Raw genomic sequence first — 18,934 nt, 5'->3', positions numbered from 1 at the left:
AAAAAATCCCCAGGGCCAGATGGATTTACAAGTGAATTCTACCAAACATTTAAAGAACAATTAATTCCAGTATTATATAAGCCATTTGAGAAAAATAAGCAAAGGAGTCCTACCAAATTCCTTTTATGACACAAATATGGTGCTTATACCTAAACCAGGAAGAGCCAAAACAGAGAAAGAAAATTATAGACCAATTTCCCTAATGAGTATTAATGCAAAAATGTTAAATAAAATATTAACAAAGAGATTACAGCAATCCATCACCAGGATAATACACTATGACTAGGTGGGACTTATACCAGGAATGCAGGGCTGGTTCAATATTAGGAAAACTTATCACCGTAATTGACCATATCAATAAAAAAAAACTACCAAGTCATATGACTATCTCAAAAGATGCAGAAAAAGTTTTTTACAAAATACAGCACCCATTCCTATTAAAAATACTACAGAGCACAGAAATAAATGGAGTTTTCCTTAAAATGATAAATAATACGTATCTAAAATCAATAGCAAGTATATGTAATGGGGATAAGCTAGAAGCTTTCCCAATAAGATCAGGAGTAAAACAAGAATGGCCATCATCACCACTATTATTTAATATTATACTAGAAATGTTAGCTTTAGCAATAAGAGAAGAAAAAGAATTGAAGGAATTAAAATAAGTAATGAGGAAACAAAACTATCACTCTTTGCAGATGATATGATGGTATACTTAAAGAATCCTAGAGAATCAACTAAAAAACTACTTGAAATAATCAACAACTTAATAAAGTTGCAGGATTATAAAATAAACCCACACAAATCATCAGCATTTCTATATATTACCAACAAAGTCAAACAGTAAGAGATAAAAAGAGAAATTCCATCTACAATAACTCTAGACAATATAAAATATTTGGGAGTTCACCTGCCAAGACAAACCCAGAAACTATACGAACATAATTGCAAAACACTTTTCACACAAATAAAGTCAGATCTAAATAACTAGAAAAATATCAATTGCTCATGGGTAGGCCAAGTTAATATAATAAAAATGAAAATTCTTCCCAAATTAATTTAGTTATTCAGTATCATAACAATCAAAACTACCAAAAAATGATTTGATAGAGCCATAAAAAATAACAACAAAATTACACAGGAACTCTACATACAAATGGTACAGCCTTCATTTCACTCCACAAAAAAATGGATAAGACATTACAGGACTCCAAAGTCTCTACTCTCCAGAGTCCCTACAGTTTCCCCAGACTTGTCAGACCGCTCTGTGGCTCAGACTCCCACCAGAAAGTTTTGTTTTGAAGCTTACTGAACTAAAACAGCCCCTTCTAGACCTGCGCTGTCCGAGAAACTCACTGGCTTTGTTTTTCCAAGCAGGATCTTGCTCAGGAACTATGTGGACTATCTTCCTCCTACAAAGTATAGGATGCATCAGGAAATCTTTCCTCTCTAGAAGATGCCATCCCCCAAACTCAACACAGGAACTCCTGAACTTGGAATTACCCATGAGGCAACTCTCAAAGATGAAGGTGCCCAAGAAATCTCCTTTCTCTGCTACGAGGGTTAAATTCTGAGATCGTGATTCCTGGGAAATTCAAATTCTACCCCCACTCCCCCAAATGCAAGAGGTTGGGCTTAAGGAATACTGCTTTTCCTCCTCTCTTTTGAGGACACTTTTGAGCTCCTCTCTTTCTGCCATCTATTTTCACTGCAAGTCACCACTGCTGCTTCTCACTGAGTCAGACAGAGGGACTCAGAGGAGAGGAGCAAAATCCTCTCTAGCTGCAACTTGCTTCAGTCAAAGTACTATTTCTCTTCCTAAAGTCTGTTCCTGCTCCAACAATTAACAAACACTTATTAAATCCCAGGCACCATGCCCTAGGGATAAAAGATGCAGAAGTGAGACACTCTCTGTCCTCAAGGAGTTTATACCTTAATAGAATGTTTTCAAAGAAGTAGATATAGAATATATACAAAATAAAGTGTTTGATGTGGGCTTGGGAAGTAATAACTGGAGGAATCCAGAAAGGTTTCTTGAAGAAGGTGATAACTGAACAGAGCCCTGTAGAGAGCTAGGAGTTACAAAAGGTAGAAGTAGGGAGGGAGATTCTATCTTTCAGTTTCCTACAAATCTTCAAGAATGCTAACAAGAAGCTACCACTTAGAGCATTCCCTAACCACAATATGTTATCCATCTACCTTATATGTTAGAAAACTAAGGGGAAGATAATAATAAAAGCTAACATTTACATAGCACTTTAAAGATTTGCAAAGCACTTTATATATATATATATATTATCTCATTTGAGTCTAACAACAATCCTGAGGTAGGTGCTGTTATTATCCCCATTTTTACAGATAAGGAAACTGAGCCACAGAAAGGTTAAGTCACTTGCCCAGAATCACACAGTTGATAAATGTCTGAGGCAGGATTTGAACTCTATCCTAACTCCAAATCCAACACTGTGCCAAGCTGCCTGGGGTGGGAGCAGAACTGAAGAAGAACAAAATCCCACCAGACTTTTAGATAAAAAGCAGAGACAATGTGACAAAGGTTTAAGAAATGGTAAAATGATACAGTGAATCTTTAATGTTGATATGCAATACATGTGCAGCAAAATAATTTGCCACAAGTGTTTAGAAAAATCAACTTGTCCTGCTTCTTTGGCAGAGAAGAAAATGGAAGCAATATAGTACAAAATTAGGTTATGAACACAATTTTAATTATTTTAAGAGTTTGGTTTTTTTATCAAAAACTTTCTGGCAGTTCTGACAGGTGTGAGAATGCTTTTTTAGCATTTAGCACAATTCTTTTTCTACCCTCCTTAAATACCATATGTTCTCTCATCCTCACTTTCCAAAAGGTAGCATTTTTTTAGGGTGTCACTGGGTAATAGCTGTTCCACCGGCTTTTTGATCCATTGTGCCCATGAAATGTCGCTGACCATCCAAATATAACATGGAATCTGAAATGAAAGATTGCTACTTGAGAAACTTATCTATCTCAGCAAATCAGGACATGAGTAGATAATGGAAAACAAGTGAACCAGTAACAGTGATATGCCACCAAAATCTTCTAAGAGGCTTCTCTGACAATCATTTGCTAGATGGAAGATCACCCGGAGTATACCCTACCTCCAATCTGTCACCCAACTCATAAGTATGAAAATGAAGGGGAAATAATAATAATAGCTAATAATATAAATATGTTCTCTTCCCCCAATCAAATGTAAGCTCCTTGATCATTTGCTATATGGAAGGTTAGGAGACTTTAAAGAGTGGTATGAGAAGATTCCCACTCTTTTGCTCACAGGCTGGAGATGTAGACTGTGGAGCACACTCTGGTTGCTACCACCAATCAACTAATAGTAGGAATGACTGTCTCCTATGGGTCCTCATAGACTGCAGAAGCTACTCACAAGCAGTAGGCAATATACATCCCCCTCTTTCTTTGCAGAACTAGGAGACTATATACAAAAAAAATGAAAAATGACATATACGACCAGACCCGCTTTCATGTGTTTCGTGTGAAATACACATGTGTTTCATGTGTTAATTTCAGAAACTACTTTTATTTTACTTTCTTCTATGTTGGAAAAGATGACACACTGGAAAGTAGGGAGAGAAAGGAAAATGAAGATGATGTAAAAACAAAAGTGAAAAACAATAGCAAGAAAGGGCACATGCTAATACAACTGCTCACATGTCTTTTTTGGCAGGGGCTCTCAAGCCCAAGCTGGAAGCTGAGAAGCAGGGATCTAAGAACTTATTATACAAAATACTGTGTCTAGTAATCAGAATAGAGAGAGCTATGCGAGTGAGAGTGAGAGCGTGTGTGTGTGTGTGTGTGTGTGTGTGTGTGTATTAAATATAACAAGTAAAAACGACACAAAATTCTAACAATGTTTTCCCCTTCCTTAAAAACATACACCATTGTTGCTTACCTCCATAAGTTTTGGGAATCACTGATGGCACTTCTTTTTCAACCAAAAATGTGAAATGGAAGACATTGGTAGTCTTGTGCTCTTTAGTGCCAGGGAAAGCTACTTCACTGTGTACTCTAACTTGAATGTGATCCTTTTCAGTAAAACAAACCTAAGAGAATATTTTTAAAAATAAAGAGGAACTTAGTCAACCACATTACTAAGAATTAGAAAAAAAAGACAATTATAAGAGAAAAAATAACCCTAAGATATAGAAACATGTCTTCTCTTTCTTTACTGCCAAAATAAACAAAGAAAATATTATTTAATTTCTCATTTCACACCTACCTGGGAAGAAAAGAATAGCAGTGATCCAATTTCAACAGGCCTCTGAAACATGATATCATCTACAGCAACTATAAAAGGTCTGGAACCACTATTGATGGAAGAGAGAATTGTGTTTCAAGGGTCTACACAGATCAAAGAGTATTTCTATTTCTCTTTCGTCCTGGGACCCCCACAGTCTTGATTGTGATGACCTTTCCAGGACCATTATTTCAGGAAATTCCCAGTAAATGCTTCATTCCATTCCTTAATGCCAAGTCATCTTGATAGTCTCACCAATTAACTTGCATTCTAAAGTATACCCCTTCCAACTAAGCCTCCCCTACTCTCCAATTCTGCAATCACGATCAAAATCAACTCTTCCATTATGCTACTCTCCTAAGGCCCTACTCACCATTCCCATAGCTTTTAGGAGCAAAGTACCCCACCTCAGGCCACAATTTTCCTACGTATGCTGATTTCCCTATTAGAATGTAAGCTCTTTCAAGGCAAGGACTGTCTTTGCTTTTGTATTTGTATTTCCAGAGCTTAGCACAGTGCCTAGTATATCATAAGCATTTAATAAATGCTTTTTCATTCATTCTTTCTTATACCAACTAGACAAAATAGTAAACAAAAATAAATTAAAAAAAAAGAAAGAAATTATTATCATGTCGGAAAGGCAAGAGAAGCCAACTCTGACACCAGACCCAAGTCAAAAAGCACCCTTCTCTCAGCAGGTCTAAAATTTGAGGATTAAGAGAGATACTTTTCTTAAATGAAAATTCAATTCAAGCATGTAAACTAGTAACCTGTCATTATTTTTAGGAAAAGCACATCTAGACCTCACCAAAATATTTAGAATTACTATCAATGTGTACATCACAACTTACGCAAAGTGATAAGCAGTAGCCCAACCAAGTTCAAATGCTTTTCTCATAAGGAAACCTCCAAAGATTCTATTGAAAATGTTCCGTTCCTGTGTTTAAAATACACAAAGTTATATGTAACACATAAAAAAAGAACTATACTAAGGAAACAGAAGAAATCAAGCCTTAAGAAGGATGTGAATAACTCACCAGTAGGCATTCTATTTCTTTACTGTTTTTCTTCTTCTTTAATATACAAGTACAGACCAAAACAATTACAATACCTGAGGCTGGCATATGTGCAGGCTCTTCAATTTTGTATCTTCCATCCACACTGAATCTGGAGGTAAAACTCGACTTTGAAAACTTATAGTCCTGTGCAAATTAAGATTTGTTCAATTATTTTATTATAAGAATTTTATTAATAAGATACAAACATCATTAAGAGACCTGGCACAATCAAGGAATAAGAAAATTGTCATATTTTTCCAAATAGAGGTTGCATTGGTTTGTTGTTTTGTTTTGTTTTGTTTTTGTTTTTTTCCAAATTCTGCCTTGTACAAAATCTATCTGTGGTATATAAAACATAAAACCTAAGTGTTACTTTTTGACCTATGCCCCGGCAGGTTTTTTTTTCCTTTAAAAGAGAACTCACTTTAAGGAAGCAGCCTTAAATCAATACAATAAATCATTTAGTTCTAAGGTTAACAAATGTGAAAACAGAACGAAAAAAGAGACTACCAATGTCTTCCATTTCACATTTTTGGTTGAAAAAGAAGTGCCATCGGTGATTCCCAAAACTTACGGAGGTAAGCAACAATGGTAAATGTTTTTAAGGAAGGGGAAAACATTGTCAGAATTTTGTGTCCTTGTTACATTTAAACACACACACACACACACACACACACAGTCATTCACTCACTCATATAGGTCTGTTTCCCAAAAGAGATAAAAAAAGAAAAAGAAAAAGAAAAGGACCTACATGTACAAAAAATATTTATAGCAGCCCTTTTCTGGAGTAAAGGGTTGGAAATTAAGAGGATGCTCATCAGTTGGGGAATGACTGAACAAGTTGTAGTATGTGATTATGATGGAATAATATTGTACTGTAAGAAACGATGAGCAGGATGCTCTCAGAAAACCTGAAAAGATTTGCATGGGCTGATGCAAAGTGAAATGCACTGTGTACAAGTAACAGTAATATTATGAGATGATCAGCTATGAATGACTTAGCTATTATCAGCAATAAAATGATCCAAGACAACTCCGAAGGACTTATGATGAAAAATGCTACTCATCCCCAGAGAAAGAACTGATGGTGTCTGAATACAGATTGAAGCATACTTTTTTTTACTTCATTTTTCTTGAGGTGTTTTATTTTGTTTTGTTTTTAGTCTATGTTTTCTCTCACAACATGACTATTCTGAATATGTTTTGCATGACAACACATGTATAACCTATATTGAAATGCTTGCCTTCTCAATGGGAGGGGGAGAGGAAGGGAGAGAATTTGGAACTCAAGGTTTTAAAAACAAATGTTAGAAGCTGTTTTTACATGTAAGGGGAAAATAAAATACTAAATAAAAAAATAAATAAAAATAAAATGAAATGTGTACGTCAATTTGAAATACATTAAACTTAGCTCATCAAAAAGTCCATATTCAACAAATACTCTCCCTCTCTTCAAGTTGTCTGCCCCAACTTACCTTGGGTCCAGTGTATTAAGGAACATGTTATGAACTGCAAGCCTTTCTTCTGCAGTGGGAGCCATCTTCAATAAGGATGCAGTAGTGGAGGCAATTCTCTTCCCCTTATTCACTAGAAAAGAGAAATTCAAAAAGCTCACAATGCACCACAATTAGAGTAACAAGCAATATCTAAGAAGTCTATACTATACTCTTTCATTCACTTGCAACTAATATAATCTTGTCTCTCTAAACGTCTACATCCTTACAGCATTATGTAATGTTGAGAGTAATAACTGGATCCAAATGAAATACAGGTTCGGCAGCACTGATATTTTTGTTATATTCTAGACTGGTAGTTTAAGGAAGCATAGAGGATAGAGTTTATTTTAAAAGTTGAATTATCTTTTTTTTTTTTTTTAAGGAGGCAGTCAGTGTTAAGTGACTTGCCCAGGATCACACAGCTAGTAAATGTCTGAGGCCACATTTGAACTCAGGTCCTCCTGACTCCAGGGCCAGTGCTGTATCCACTTTGCCACCTAGCTGCCCTTGATTCACTAATTCTTTATAGTAAAATAAACTGAATTATTTTCTCCCCACCAAAGTATATTTTCACATGAAGTACAATAATGCTTCATTCATTTAAAAAGCATTATGTGGGTAATTTCATGCAAAAAGGGCCCAGTTCAAATACCACCTCTTCTAAGTAGCCTTCTCAGATTCTCCCAACCAGAAATGAACTCTCGTACCTCCAACAGCCCAAAGCTCTTAGTACCTCTCATACATTGTCATATTCTGTTTTGTGTTGTTTGTATCATTCTTGTTCTTTCCTTATCTCCCAACCTCCAATCCGCTCCTAGATCTCCACCCCGCCCCTCTCCTACCCACTAGCCTGAGGTCTCCTAGAAGGCAGGGGTTGTGTGTTATACTCATATTTTGTTGCCTTTCATGCCTCACAGCTCAAAAGTCATTCAATAAATTTGATGAATTTATTAGAACACATTAAGTAGTCCTTGGGGGGAAAGACTTTGGTTTAGTTTACGAATCAGTAAAAATGTATTAGCATTTGAATTTGGGATTCAGCAAATTAATACTGTTCATTCTGGTTTGGTTTACAGTTTACAGTTTACAATTCAATCCAAGTCCCTGGTCAAAGTGGGTGAGGCTTCTAAAAAGCAAACCTGAAAAATTAGCAATATCCCAAATGAAGGGAACATTTGATTAGCACGGAGTTCCTGTAATAATCTTAAAACCTCCCCAGGATTCAATTTAGTATGTTTTCTTAGGCTATTATATACAAAATGGCATACGTTCTCCTTGCTTGAAGAGTTCTTCTTCCTCTGGACCTTCAGTGACTAGCGGATTTATAAAAGCTGGCCTGAAGAGGAGAGAGAAAAAAAAATACATTCATATGTATATGTATATATAGATACAGACATACACACATATAGTATATATACATACATATATAATAAATATATGTGTGTATATGTATGTCTGCCTATCAAAATATGGTATTATTTAGTGAAAGCTGAGATCACATAATTGTCCTTTCAGTTTTCCAAGTCTTCTATCTTTTTCTCTGTGTGGCTGATAGAATCGAACAAACTTTTGAAGGTTTTATGATACAGGTGTTAGTTGTATCTTGAGGTGTGCTTATTCATATTAAAAAAAGATTCTTTGGGGGCATCAAGGGGGTGCAGTTGATAGAGCACCAGCCCTGAAGTCAGGAGGACCTGAGTTCAAATCTGGACTCAGACACATAACACTCACTAGCTGTGTGACTGTGAGCAAGTCACTTAACCCCAATTGCCTCACCAAAAAAAAAAAAAAAAAGATTCTTCATTTTGTCAAAGGCACAAGCACCTAGACAAGAAAAAGCCAAAAGGTTTTTGTAAAAATGAAATTAAGGTAAGTTCTCTCCCTGAAGGAATCAAGGGCATTTTGATGTATTTATATATACATTTATTTTTAAGTATGTATACATATTTATTATAGATTTAGTCAATTATATAAGCAATATTATATATTTTGTCAATCTTACCAAAAATCCAAATATCAACACCAAATAACAAGCAATTTGATGACTGTGATTTCAACAGTATGAAGAGCTTCTCTGCCACAGAATTCACTGATTCAGATTTTCAACTTGCCTCTTTCTTGTAGTTTTAAAGAACTCTCAGAGTCACATGACTTCCTTATGACCCCAAAAATAGTCAGAGGCAGAATCTGAATCTAGATCTCCCTCTGCTAAAATGGAAATGGGGACTGAGGAAAAGGCGAGTCTGGCCTGGAAGGCGTCATTTGGAAGCAATCAAATACAGACAGGGACAGGGACTAAACTCGGGATCTCACTAGTACAATGAACTCCCAGGTGAAGAAACCCCTTCTACCCCTTTTCTGTCATTTATACACTGAGAGAGTTGCCTAGAGTACTAAGAGATTAGAAGTGACTTGTCCCTTTACTACACAGGTCAGGCCCAGGGTTTGGCCCCACGACTCCGTGTCTCTGAAACACTCTGTCCACGAGGCCCGCATTTCTCAAAGTGTGGTCCTCACTGCGGATCACTGACACCCTTTCGGAGGGTCCTCAAGGTCAAAACCATTTTCATAATAGTACTAAATTATCACTTTCTTATTAAAATACTCTTGCCTTTTCCAATTACAAAGGTGTGTAGCCAGATTTTCTTCATATACTTCAACAAAAAACAACATATCACAATAGATTGGATACAGAAGCATATAGGAGAATCAAGCTGTCTTCTAGTAAGCCAAGTATTAACGTAATTGCAAAAATACGTGAAACAATGACACTCTTTTCACTAATTTTTGTTTTGGAAAATAAAAGTTATTTTTCATAAAACTATCATTTATGTGAATGTTTAATAAGTTTATTATTATTTTTTATGATTTAATAAATATGTAATTATTTCCCATCTTTAATTTCTAATATGGCAAATGCCAATGTGTATAAATGTGTATATATAATATATACACATATACATATATATATATAATATATACACATATACATATATATACATAATACCCACATATACACATACACATACACATAAACATAAACAACAAGCTCTTTGGGCTCCTGAGAGGCAGCTAAATGGCACATTGGATAGAGCACTGGGCCCAGAGTCAGGAAGACCTGAGTTCAAATCTGGCCTCAGACACTTACTAGCTGTGTGATCCTGAGCAAGTCACTTCACTGTGTCTGCCTCAGTTTCCTCATCTATAAAATGGGCTAGAGAAGGAAATGGCAAACCACTTCAGTATCTTTGCCAAGAAAACCTCAAATGGGGTCATGAAGAGTCAGACATGACTGAAAAACATCTTTGGGATCTTTAACAATTTTCAAGTCTTGTAAAGGAGACCTGAGACCAAAAAGTTTGAGAATTGCTATACTAGACCACACTGCCTTTCAATCAAATATGACATGCTTTAAAAGTCTGGTATAGGTAGCACACATTCTTGAAAATATATGGATTAATTGTCCTAGACCATGTACATTAGTTGGATAAAGTGAGGTTTCTGCTTTAACTTAGCCACATGGTATTTGGTATTTATTTGTCCATTCAACAGTAATTTTATTTTAAGAATTTAACTGATTTTGTTCAAAGCTAGTACACACCTAAAGGATGTCAAGATAGAACTCAAATTTTATTTGTGGTTCACTCTACTGCTGTGAACGAAATAGTGGTAACAAATATTCTCAAATGTAAATTTGCAAACAGCCAAAATATGTTTAAAGTGAATTTAAGGGGGAAGGAGCAGGAACAGTGTATAAGTAAGGAGATTATAGAATCTAGCTTTTTCTTAACCAAATAAATTAACTTAGTTAATTCCACTAGAAATAACTAAGTCAATTAACTTGGCAATTCAATTTAGAATGTGGAATAAAAATAAAAAACACGGGACATATTGCACAGTTCCAGAGTTCTAGATCAATAATTACCCTTTGTTTTCAGGATCTCGAGCCACCATTACAAATGTTGCATCCAACACAGGATGGTAAACTGTATCATATAACTAAAATAAAAAAGGAAAGAGTTCAGGTAGAACAGATATTGACTATAAATAACACCACAATTCTAAACTAGTACTATGGCATTAAGAAATAATCACGTGAAAATAACTATGAACATCTACATCATCCTTATTCAGTCATCTGACGCTGACGTGCTGGCAGAGAACAGGAAATAGTGGGTGGAGAGCCCTAGAGTCAGAAAGACCTGAATTCAAGTCCTGCCTCTGGCACAAACTGGCTAAGGGATCCTAGCAAGTCCTTTAACCTTTCAGTGAACCAGGCAACTCTCTGAAATTATAAATTACACACCAGGTATTAAAATGCATCAGTGGACAGAGTTTCCTCACAAGAAATTCTCTATACCAGCAAAATCACAAGTTCCATCCAAAAAAAAAAAAAAAAACACAACACAAAAATACCCTCTCACATACAATGCTCCAAATTTTTTCACAAATGTTAAATTAATCTTACCAATAAACTCCCACAGGCCCATGGCCAGATAAACCTTATGAAGTTGAGTCTTTTTCTGTCTTTATTGAAACGTATCTAAACAAGCTGGTAACAATGGAATATGGAAAAGATAAAAGAATAGATACTGACATAAACTACCACCAGCTAGGTGATACAATGGATAAAATGCTGGACTTGGAGTCAAGAAGACCCAAATTCAAAATCTGCCTCAGATACTTATTAGCTACACGACCTAGACAACTCACTTAACCTTTCTAGGCCTAAATTTCTTCATCTATAAAATAAGAGATTTGGACCCAATGGCTTCAGAAGTCCCTTCCAACTCTAAATCTATGATCTTATGCTCCTTTACCAGCTCCTAAGGAAGTTTAATTTATGTAAATCAATTGTATTTAAAAAGATAACATATTCACAGTGCTTTGTAAACCAAAAGGCACTACATAAAAACTGCTAAATTGCCAAAATGAAGAAACTAAAAAAGCCTAAGAATCCACATCAGTCACCAAATGCTTGTGCACTTTGCCAAGTAGAGAGATACAGTAGACCAGAGCAACACCAATTTTAAAAAGAACACAATTTTTTTAAATCTTAAAAGGAAGATAGTGGGTAATAATGTGCATGTGATACAGCCTAAAAAACAAGTCTGCCTGAGCTGGGCTTCAAACATCTATATTCTGACTCCAAGTTCAATACTCTTTCCACTCTATCATACTGGTATTCACATTTAGGGTCAAATGAAGTTGGAGAGGTAAGACTGATGGCTATATCAGGATTAAATGAAATAGCAGACGTAAAGCCTTTTATCAACCTTAACATACTATACACATGTCAACTGTATTTATTACTGTACTCATGGCTATTTCTATTTATTCTTAATTTATTTCAATTTTGTGTAATTCTTCAAGCAAAACTAGAAAAGCGCTTTAACAAGAAGGTGTTGTCTGTGATTTCAAAAGAGTGAAAAGGCACTAAACAATGTGGGCTCCGATATATGTAAAGAGGATGTTATTGCTGTACCAACAATATATTTTTAACTGTTTTTTCTAGTAAGGGTGAGAATAATTTTTTGTTTGTTTGTTTTTACTTTTTTTTGGTGAGGCAACTAGGGTTAAGTGACTTGCCTAGGGTCACACAGCTAGTAAGTGTCAAGCGTCTGAGGCCAAATTTAAACTCAGGTCCTCCTGACTCCAAGACAGGAGCTCTATCCACTGCTCCACCTAGCTGCCCTGCTGAGAATAATTTTTGTCCTCACTTATTCTCTCCTGTCACCAACTAGCAAGCTTCTAGCAAGATGGCAGATCTGATGAAGGATGCAGCTTATTCCTTTAAGAGGAACTAAATGGCTTCTCATAAAGGTCAAGGAGCAAATATAGGATCATAGGTTCACAGAGCTGAAGCTGGAAACAACCTCAGAGGTCATTTAGTCCACCCCTCCCCCTCTTTTTACCAGATTCACCTAAACCAGGCATTCAGAAACAAAGGAGCTACTCACTCACCTGACACACATGCATCTTGACTTCCATAGATGTCCTTCCGACCCAACTCACATGTCCAATGAACTTAATATCATTTTCTGGACTTATGACCTTCTTACATAAGTCTGAAAAAATACACAGAGAAACTTGACTGAATAGGTCCCAGCCCCCTTTTCCCTATTCTGAAGTTGGATTGCTAGATAGAACGTTTAGGGAATAAGGTGAAGAAGGAAGTAAAGCCGTTAAATTTAGATCTAATAGTGCTTAACAAATACTTGTTACAAAGTGAATTGAATAGAGGCTATATAGCTGTCCTCCTATCTGGATTATCCTTGGAGGAGAAAGGAGCCTGGGCAATGTCTCCAAAAAAAAGTACATTACACATTCAGTATAGGAACTAGGAAGGATAAGTCTTTTTCCTAGCAATAAGGCTTCCTCTACTGCTTTCCCCTTGTAACTCTCTAGAGCAGGAGTTCTTAACCTTTTTTTCATGGGACCCCTCAATGAAATTCCTTTAAGGACCCCTTCTCAAACTGATGTTTTTAGATGCACAAAATAAAATACATGGGATTATGAAACCAAAGACTAGAAAAATAAAGATATCACTTTTTTCCCTAATTCATGGATTTCCCTGAAATCTACCCCAGTTTAGGAATCCCTACTCTATTGGGCAGAAAAATGCAGAGGCATATGTGTTTAAAAGAGCCCACTTCTACTTCTCCTAGTTCATATTTGGTTTCAATTTAAGTTAATTGCCCTCATTTATGTGAGAGGCCTATTTCTTTAAGAGCTCTAAATATTTTATAGGGAATATTATACACCAGTGAGAGACAGCATTTGACTCAGTATAATGATATATTACTATGTTATGACACGGATAAGAGTCATCCAAGATGAGAAGGCACGGAATGGTTTTACAATCTGGCCCAGTTAAGTTCCTATGAAATCACTGATCCATCATAGCATAAAAGGAATCTATAACAACTCACAGAATGCCTTCTGATTTACAGACTGCTTTCATCCTAACAGCCCTAAGAGGGGGATAGTGCAAGAATTATTACAGATGAGGAATTAAGAGAAATGATGTGACTTGCCCAAAGTCTGCAGCTAATAAGTGTCAGAGCCATGATTTGAATCTGGGTTTCCTGATTCCAAGTCCAGAGTTCTTTCCACTACACCAAGCTGTCTAAGGAAAATCTTTTTTTTTTTTTAAAACAAACAATAATATGAATAATAATAGCTAGCATTTACATCATGCCTTAAGGTTTGCAAAGTGCTTTACAAATATTATCTCATTTTATCCTCCCAACAACCCTGAAAGATAGGTACTATTATTATCCCCATTTTACTGATGAGGAAACTGAGGCAGACAGAGGTTAAGTGACTTGCCCAGGGTCACATATCTAGTAAGTGTCTGGCAGGATTTAAACGCAGGTCTTCCTGAATCCAGGTCCAGCACTCTATCCACTGTGCCACCTAGCTACCTGCTATGTACAAATGGAGTGAATTACCTCGTTAGATAGTAAGCCTGCCTTCAATGAGTATGTGCAAGCACAAATTAGGTGGTTTGGCATTTGGTGTTTGGTGTTATCTTCATTTACCAAGCACCATGGACACTATAGCAGAGATTCCTGTATGGAGAAAGAGATTGAACTAGATGACCTCTAAAGTCTTCCAAACCTAATGCTTTTTTATGCTCAGGTTTCTCATAAAAAGTTTCTTTTTTAAAAAATATATCACTTAGGAGAGTTTCTATATAACTCAGGCAACTAACTGATGAAGAAGACAACTAGAGAAGCTTTGCTTTGCTATTGCTCTCTTTACCCGATCTCACCTTGGTACCAGATCTAGGCCAGGTGGCTCCAGAAAGACAGACTGAGGTGCTAACTTCTAGAAAACTGACACAATGAAATTTGAAGTCAATTCCAAAAAGCCACACATGAAGAGATAATCCTATCTTGAAAGGGGTCTATTAATAAGTTGGGAAGAAATAAATTGAAATATAATAAAATTCCATATGAAAGGAAATTATTTTTGCTGAAATAAAGCAACACCTATTGAATATTTCAATAATACTGAAATTGAATTGAATTCAATTGAAGCACAGACTGATGACATCACTTACCAATTTTGTCAACCAAGGCTGTCACGATAGAGAAAGGTGACATCTTGCCAGAATCTATTTTGGTGTGAGTATAGCAAATAAGAACTAAGGAGAAATGAGAGAGTTTGTCAGTGACAGGAAGAGTAAAAGTATTTCTCAATATTCAGCTCCCTTACTCAAAACATATAAACACTAGATAACACCTTGTGAAGTTCTGGGCCCTCATCTCCCACCACTTTATGGAAAGTGCTGATCTCACGTTAGAATTATACGCTGTTTTGACTGAAAGAGAAGGTTGGTTCAACTATCTTGTTTTAGTGATAAGGAAAGAAAGGCTCAGAAAGGGGAAGGGCCTTGTCCACAGTCACATATTAGGTAATGGCAAAATCCTTGAACCATAGACTCATAGTTTCCAGTTCAATCTTCTTTCCAACCTATTATGTTGCTGTTATTTTATAAAGTTCTGAAAATTAAAGGAGCTGAAATTTTCAAAGTGAGGTACCTCTTTTGCTCCTTGTTCTCTGGTACTGGCCCATGAAGCAATTCCCTAATCCAGATCTGTCTCTTGTTCTCTAAGACACAAATCCTTATGACTATCTTCCCCACCCTAGGCCCTCTCACCCTGGTACAATAATACTTTATCCCACTCACTTGGGGAACCCCCTGCCACTATAACCCATAGCTTAAATCTTCTGATTCTCATCTTCCTTTTAAGCAGGAACAGACCTTCCACTTTCTAAAAATCAAACAAACAAAAAGCCCTGACTTTTAAGCAACTATTTTCTTTCCGGCCATTCACAACTAAGGCCAGTAAATATGCTTGCATGTTATCTATGATTACTATCTCCAAATCTTTCATTGGCCCCCTCTGACTTGGTTTCCAATTTTGTCTGTTGAATATAGGATGTCAACAGTAGCACTGCATGTCCTTTGTGGGCAGGGCCTGTTTTTTTTTGTCTTATCTTCATTTACCAAACATCATGCACTTAAATAAATACCAGATACAAACATTTGGGAGGGAACATATGTGGGGACCAAGAACCTCCAAGACCCATCAAACCTGACAGTGACAACTCACTTCTGGCTATTCGTCTGAGGATGAACAAGACTCCTGGAAGGAATCTAGAAAACTGCTCTAAGACTTATGATATTCTAGAAAAGAAAATCAAGACCTCTGGAACAGAGGGAATATTTGCACCAATGCTGACAAAAGAACATAAAGACTTTAGAAGAGAAAGGAAGATGTGGCAAGGACACACAGTGAACTCAACTATCAACTCAGATTTTTTAAAGACATACAAAAATTCACATGAGGGCAAAACTGAGGATGAATACAAAAACATTCTCTTAGAATGTCAAGGACAAAAAAAAAAAAGAATGTCAGGAACATCAAAGTACAAAATGAGCTGAAGCTTTTGAGAAAGGACCAAGGTAAAAGAAAAATACTGAGGACACTACCAGTCACTAAGTCAGGTTTACAACCTCAGCTTCATCTTTGACTCTTTTGTCTCTCCCTCATCTCCTACATCCAATTAGCTGCCAAGATTTTCCAGCTCTACTTCTATTAACATCTCTTTCCTCTGTCCTCTCCTCTCTACTCACAGCCACCAACTTTGCTTCAAACCCTTATCACCTCTCGCCTAGATTATCCCAATAGTCTCTTACTGAATCTCCCTGTTTCCAATCCTCCCTATCTCTAATCTGCCTCCCAAATAGTTGCCAAAATAATCTTCCCAAAGTATAAGTCTAACCATTTCACTCCTCTGGTCAAATATCTTCACTGATTCCCTATCACCTGCAGGATAAAACACAAGCTACTTGGGCTGACATTTAAAGCCCCCTACCATGTGGCTCTGAGTGACCTTTCCAGATAGTTCACATCAATCTTCTTCACGTTCTACGTTCTGGACATAGCCTAGTTGCTGTTCTATCCCCCATTTATCTGCATTTGCACAGGCTGTTTCCCATATGTGGAATATACTTTGTCAAATTGTATCAGAGGAAAAGAACTAACCTCTTATAATTCTTAGCTTCCTGTAAAGCTCAGATCAGCGACTATCAGAGTGATTCCCATTCCGACTACTAGCATTTTCTCCTTCCTCAACTAATTTTATATGTGTGTGTGTGTGTATGTGTGTATATATGTATATGTATACATATGTATGCATATGTATGTGCGTAGACACATGTGTATTGATGTTTTGATACATATATAGTCTATGTAGAGACATATCTATGTATCTATATCTATACATAATTATAGATACATATGCACATGTTTTATGCCCTAGCAGAATATAAGCAAGCACCTTGCAGTTACAGCCTGTTTTTCATTTTTGTTACTGTATCCTCAGTTTCTAACACAATGATCAATAAGTCAGTCAGTCAACTATGTGCCAGGGATTGTGCTAAATTCTAGGTATATAAAGAAAGGCAAAAAACAGTCCTTGCTCTCAAGAGGCTCACAATATAATGATAAAGACTACATGCAAACAACTATGTACAGACAATACATATACAGGATAAATTGGGGAGTCTCAGAAGGAAAGCACTAAAATGAAAATTAATTGAGATTAAGATTAATAAATGTTTGCATAATTAAGTCAAATTAAAGAAAAGCTCAGATCACTATTGGGAGTGAATCAGATAATAGCAGAAAACTAAGGGAAAATAGAACTACTTTATTTTGTTTTACTTTTGTTTTTTCTACCCAAAAGAATGACCTTCAGTTGAAAAAACAGAACAAAAACTGCCAACAGGGAAATGAGAAAGTGAGAAAGTGGGAAGAGAATTACCTTCAATAAAGTTCTTAGTCCCAGACAAACTGCATCAAAGTTAAAGAACTTGCTGATAAGACAGGTAGATCACTGTCAGTAAAATCTAAAAAATTATGAAAAATGGGAGAGGCGCCACAGGATTGCTAAGAGTCACCAATGAGAATAATTTGGTAGACTTCAAACTGGTTGAAGCATGAGACTCAGAAGTGACTAATGGATTAATATCATTCTAGATGAAGGGCTCTAGTGAAACAACAAATGACTTTGTTTGGCATTGTTCATTCAATTTAGAACTTGAAGGGAGTAGAGTATCTTCCAATGGAAGCTTCAAGACCACTTGTAAGAGATATTGTTAGGTACGGTTTGGATCGGGTAACTTCTCAGATGCCTCTCAACTCTGATTCATGACTTTATGAAAAATGACCTCAAAGTTTGCATCTTTTTCAACTTTTCTTTAGTGTTTCATGTGAATGATGCACATGCTTTGATTTTGTAGTGCTATCCAATGTTAGCTCTTCTAATACCTCTCTTTGTTCTTTTAGCATTTCATTCTTAGTTCATTCAGCAGACATTTATCAAGCACCTCCTCTACGAAAAATATTAAACAGAGGTGCTTAGTTCCCATCCAACGCTTCAGTCTGTATATAATCACAACTGCTGATTAATTACTTGCTAGACTCTGTTAATATTCTATTTTCACCTTAACAAACTGGTTGATTTATTCCACTGCCAACGTCCTCCTAAGAAGTTTTTACCAACATCTGATGGTACTACAACATATATGTGTTTAAATCAGCCTTGGCAACAAAAGGGTAGGCATAAGCACAAAGTATTACTTTGTAAGGCTCAAATACTGTTTTTGCATGCTAAGAGCCTCTAACAAAGACAAGCAGATTTTAATTCAAGAAATGTTTGGTTTAAAAACAGAAGCATCAATACAGGCAAAATCTACTAATTTGCAGACAGCTGATAAAGCCTCATTAGCCCAGCATGTTCATCTTACAGAATTTTTCCAAAGCACAACAAATGGCATTTTTAAAATAAAATATATAAAACACAAATTACTGGTTTCAAAGAACTCAATTAACTTAAATAAAACTGCTGAGATACTAAATTCTAGACCTTTGATAAAAGTCAGACTGATAAAAGTCAGACGTATCAGGACTGTAATGCCAACAAAGAAAGACTAAAAAGAAACTGGCTTGTTTGGTTTAAAGAAAGGAAGCCTGGGTTACATCAAAAATGGTTTTTAAATTCTCAAGGGTGT

The 18,934-nt window shown here is 36.2% G+C and overlaps 1 protein-coding gene across 3 annotated transcripts in view; it reads right to left on the bottom strand.

Annotated features, from left to right (window-relative positions):
- Positions 1–2,701: 2,701 nt before the first annotated feature.
- Positions 2,702–18,934, bottom strand: part of ACOT9 (acyl-CoA thioesterase 9) — a 28,291-nt gene continuing 12,058 nt past the window's right edge. For all 3 annotated transcript variants that reach the window (XM_027865843.1, XM_027865823.1, XM_027865833.1), the window contains 10 exons: positions 14,912–14,995; positions 12,808–12,911; positions 10,769–10,842; positions 8,112–8,179; positions 6,823–6,934; positions 5,401–5,491; positions 5,141–5,226; positions 4,272–4,359; positions 3,945–4,095; positions 2,702–2,966 (listed from right to left, as the gene is read on the bottom strand). In XM_027865843.1, the coding sequence (XP_027721644.1) occupies positions 2,884–2,966; positions 3,945–4,095; positions 4,272–4,359; positions 5,141–5,226; positions 5,401–5,491; positions 6,823–6,934; positions 8,112–8,179; positions 10,769–10,842; positions 12,808–12,911; positions 14,912–14,995 (941 nt within the window). In that variant the 3' untranslated portion in view covers positions 2,702–2,883. The remainder of the gene's footprint in view (positions 2,967–3,944; positions 4,096–4,271; positions 4,360–5,140; positions 5,227–5,400; positions 5,492–6,822; positions 6,935–8,111; positions 8,180–10,768; positions 10,843–12,807; positions 12,912–14,911; positions 14,996–18,934) is intronic.

This window comes from Vombatus ursinus, unplaced genomic scaffold, assembly GCF_900497805.2.
Source record: "Vombatus ursinus unplaced genomic scaffold, bare-nosed wombat genome assembly UNPS02001419.1, whole genome shotgun sequence".
NCBI lineage: Eukaryota > Metazoa > Chordata > Mammalia > Diprotodontia > Vombatidae > Vombatus > Vombatus ursinus.
This window is presented reverse-complemented; position numbering and strand designations above follow the sequence as displayed.